The sequence below is a fragment of the Lutjanus erythropterus genome, chromosome 12 (assembly GCF_056507025.1).
Source record: "Lutjanus erythropterus isolate fLutEry1 chromosome 12, fLutEry1.hap2, whole genome shotgun sequence".
NCBI lineage: Eukaryota > Metazoa > Chordata > Actinopteri > Lutjaniformes > Lutjanidae > Lutjanus > Lutjanus erythropterus.
In genome coordinates this window covers 15,565,699-15,570,338 of record NC_139328.1, presented here as the reverse complement: position 1 = coordinate 15,570,338, position 4,640 = coordinate 15,565,699, and the positions used below count along the sequence as shown (strand labels likewise).

Here is a 4,640-nt window from a genome sequence, read left to right as displayed (position 1 = left end):
AAACACATATGTTCTAAGTTATGAGTACTTTAAGTTAAGAAACAGAAAAGTTAAATAACATTTATCTTACAGTGAATCCCACAAGAGTTTCAAAACTGACCCAGGTTTGGAGGAAAGGGGCAACTTTTAGCTCTCTGAGCACAAGCACATCCTCCGTGTAGACGTTTTTATCAGCAGACATAAAATTGTAGGTCAAACACAGGTGTTACAAATCATACTAATAACACCTCTGTTCCAGTCAAACAGTCAGGGTGCTGCTATTGTGCATGTTAGATTACTGTAAAGGCCCTACTACACCTACATGTAATGTCACCTCAATTAGTATCTTTGGTAACACCTGTGTTTACCCTACTATTTCATATTAATATGGTTACTGTAATAAAGGTCTATTGTGATGAACTTAACAAGTAGGGTAACATGACATCCCTGCTCTCCACATTTTTGTGTGGTGCACAGTGTAATCTAATACCGTTGCACAATACTTACTGGATATCAGGTAGACTCATTGTGTTTTTTCTTGTGAGTAACAGTGACCATCACAGGCTTTCCAAAGTCACAGTGACACAGCATTGATGTAATCCAGGTACATTTCCTGGTTAGATTGCATCTTAGGGTGGGACAGCACACAGTGAGGGAAAACAGAGCAGGTTTATATGATGGGAGTGGTAGGGTAATGTTTTAAAAATGTGTTAATGGTTTTATTGGTTGGAATATTTGCACACCAACTGGTGCACAGGGAAATGAGCACTAAACATGTTGCAACTACCAAGAGTTACAAGTAAGAAAGCTTTATCTATTATGCGAGAAAATACGGCCCTTTTCACAGCAGCCACTTTGACATGAAATAGCTGGGTAAACGTGTGTCACTAATCTTACACTAATTAAGGTTCAGTCCATTTGGGTCAAACAGGCTCCAGGCTATTGTGCATGTTTGGTCACTGAAAAGGCTCTGCTACATTAAATGAAACAGGACCCTAATTACTTTCATTGGTACCATGTGTGTTTACACTACTGTTTCATATCCTATCAATCTGCTTTGAAAAAAAATGTATTTGTAATAAACTGTGCACTTTAGCCCTGGTACATTTGGTGCGTCTGCCTAAAACAAATGCAGCCTTTAATGAATCTCACCAGCATGAATGTTTTAGTGTTCACCTTTTGTTGCAACAGTTTTAGAGACAGGTAAAAGAAAAGTCACTTTGGAGACTGTAGTTTGTGTTGCTGTGAAATTGCATCATTTTATAAGTGTGTCAAACACAGACTAAAACTGTTGACTATTAATACATACAGATTAGACTGTATTAGTTTTAGTTAGGTGTACATGATAAACCAGCAACTAGTATATGTTGCATGTTAGCATTTGTTACAAATAAGTTACAACAGTCAAAACACAATTTCAGTGCAACTTGGAGAGGTTTCAAAACACAACAGAATTTCAAGAATTACAAGACTGGCAGATTTTATTTCCAGAGGGAAAAAAAAGAAGAAAAACTTTCAAAGAAAAAAAAACATTTTGTATGTGCACACAACTTTGTGAATAACTTAACAAGGCATCTATTTAAGAATATCAGATGATCGTCTATATGATATTTTACAGTTTACTGCACAGTGTCTGTAGTTGTACCCTCGTTTAGTCTGTGTGTCTCCTGAAAACGTTGCCGTAATGAAAACATTGGACCCCTGTGTACCACAACATAATGGAAAAAGTATGAAAAAAGATGGCCTTTACAATCAATTTGTATGGAGGATTTTGAATGAAATTGCCCAGTTCTGTTAGAGACATTTATGGTTTTTGTTCTATTTCCAATTTCCAGGCAAATGATTTATAATTTTTTTGAATAATCTAATACTGTTGACTCAAAAAACATTTGCCTTTGTTGTTTAAGTAATGTAGCACAGGCCTTGCCTGAAGACCACATGTTGTCCAAGCCCTCCATAATATGCTCCTAATGCACTGGGATGCCCATTTTTAAAAAGAAAAAAGTGGGCTAAGGTGCAAGAATTTTCAAATTGGCAAATGTGCATTAGTACATATAAGAATACAGCTTGTATGAGACAATAAAACTATGAATAAAAAGAGTCAAGCTACCTGCCACTGGCATTTATATTTCAATTGAGACTGAGCCTATTCATACCTATTTTTCACTGATTTGCTAGACTTTCTAACTTCTGATACTGATATTCACTCACACATCATTCAAATTAGAGGTAGGTAAGCTATCAGTAATGCTACCTGTCCACACAGATATGAAACCAGCTGGATTTACAGCTGCAAACACACCGAGTGTAACCAGTGGTAAAACTGCTGAGATCAATACACCTCTTTCTCAATAGCTTGACCCTCCGGTATTCTATATAGAAGATAGGAAGTGTAATCAATAAGTTATAACCATTTATAGGTACAGGAGGTGAGCTGCTGAAGGGATGCGTGCATTAAAAAATTATGACACATCTCTAAAAAATAAACGTTCCACACACCTTAATATGAGGTAATATTAAGGGACATAAAATGTCAGTGCAAGAATCCGTGTTCACTTATGTTGCACCGCCTTCTGTTCCTGTTCTCTGGGTTTTAAGATGTAATCTCTGTACATCGTATACAGGACCCCTGAAAACAAATAAACAAACAGAGGAAGAAGTTACATGACAGCCTTAAAAGAAAGATAAGAACAGACTTTATCACAGACAAGCAAAAAATGTCTAAATAAATGTAACCACCCAGACCTTGACTATATATTTTAATAAGACCAGGTCTGGTCCAAACCAACTGTACAACCAGGATTTAAAAAAAAATAGCAAAGAAATTGGGGAAAAAAATCAAACAGTCCAAGTAAGATCTAATCAGAAATGTGACAGTAAAAGTTACATACCAACAGTCATGGCTCCAACCACAAAGCCTTGAGCAGCTACACGCATGTGGATCAGGTGGACCGACATTTTCGTATCTCCCCGATGTTTCATTTTCAGCAGACGGTATCCAACAATGGCAAAGAATCCAGCCATTCCTACAAAGGAGCAAAAAGACATCATTTTACATGGATAACTAACTAAAACAAAGTCAGCAGGGTACTGTGGATCATAGGATAACCAGGGAAAACATTTGGAGTGAAACTAAGTTGACTGAGTATAATTTTCAAGATAATCAAGCAAGAGCTCTCTGATGCTATCACACTGACCTAAAATTTAACTTGGATTATTGTTTCTTTAGTCGCTCCTACAGTTGCAACTTACAATTATTTTGTTTATGAATTAATCTGATGATTATTTTCACAATTCATTAATTGTTGTGTGAAAGGTCAAAATAAAAGTGAAAAATGCTCATTACAATTTCTCACAGCCCAAACTGACATCCTGAATGTGCTTCTTTTGACCAACCATTAGTCCAAAAACCAAAGACTCAAAGAAAAGCTGAACATCCTGACATTTGAAAAGCTTGAACTATCAAATATTTGACAATTTAGCTTGAAAAATGACTGAAACAATTAATCAATTATCAAAACAGTTGGCAACTAACGTTCTTTCGATCGGCTAATTAAATAAATCAGCTTTGCTTAATAATTGCAGCTCTAGTTTTCTTCCTCTGCTATTGTTAAGGACTGATTTTTAAAAAAATGTGGCGTGGGGAACGTTAACTTTTTCCAACTTCTGAAGGGGTGCATGCCAGAAAAAGTTTAACTACTTAACTACTACTAACTAACTAACTACTACTTTAACTAATTTAACTCCATAGTACTTTATGGACTACTTAACTAACTTAACTACTTAACTAATTTAACTAATTTAACTCCACAATACTTTCAAATAATACAATTCTGCTACAACTTTAAGTGTTAAATGCAATTTAATTTTCTGCTTGTTCATTATGTAACCATGAGGGGACGAGATGTACTCACCCACTGGGACAAACGGATTCTCCTTTGCTTTTCGCATAAACTTGGACTCATTCTCATCATAGGCAGACATCTTGGCTAAAAAGAAAAGTAAAGAAAAGTTATGAGAGCAAATTCGATGTTAGTCCCAAAACATAGCATGCTAGCTCGTTTAGAGAAGCTAGGTGGCATCCACTTTCCATTTTAAATCCTCACTGAAAACCTACATGACAATTGTAGATAAACTTTAGGTACTAAATACTGATGAACACTTAAATACTAAACAGGCTACCTGTACATACTGTTCAAATTCGTACCTAAAGCTGGTTTGTATCTCGCTGTTCAGAGCTAATACCACATGAACTGCTCAGAGGTTACGCATGAAGGGCAGCAGCAGGAGAACACATCTTTTTATAGACCCGAATACATATCCTGTATATTGTAAAACAAATCAACCATTGTGCAATGTTAGGTTACAATCTTTTGAATTGGCTTACATTTTGATCAAAGGCCAAATAATACAAACACGCAGATAAAATAAAACAATCGAGGGCGAGGGTTACAGTTTAAACAGCGAATAAAACCTACATTACGACACAGTAGGTTGGGCAGAATTCTTACCTGTTTAAGGAGTGTTTGGTTGTCTGAATCGCCCACAATAAAATTATCCGGAGATGTTTTATGAGTCTTAATACATCCAGATCGCACGCAGGTACTGTGTGAAAAGGAAGTGAGGAGCCGGCTACGTGATGTAACTCCCCAACGCACGCA

At 36.3% G+C, this 4,640-nt stretch overlaps 1 protein-coding gene across 2 annotated transcripts; it reads right to left on the bottom strand.

Annotated features, from left to right (window-relative positions):
- Nucleotides 1-1,442: 1,442 nt before the first annotated feature.
- higd1a (HIG1 hypoxia inducible domain family, member 1A) lies at nucleotides 1,443-4,640 on the bottom strand. 2 transcript variants are annotated; one of them, XM_084732935.1, is made up of 4 exons: nucleotides 4,491-4,640; nucleotides 3,894-3,968; nucleotides 2,871-3,005; nucleotides 1,443-2,608 (listed from the first exon to the last, which is right to left on the bottom strand). In XM_084732935.1, exons 2-4 carry the CDS (start codon nucleotides 3,961-3,963, stop codon nucleotides 2,532-2,534), a joined length of 282 nt encoding a protein of 93 aa, XP_084589061.1. In that variant the 5' UTR covers nucleotides 3,964-3,968; nucleotides 4,491-4,640; the 3' UTR covers nucleotides 1,443-2,531. The 2 variants fall into 2 exon arrangements, with proteins under 2 accessions (XP_084589061.1, XP_084589062.1); XM_084732936.1 differs by lacking the exon at nucleotides 4,491-4,640 and adding an exon at nucleotides 4,187-4,270.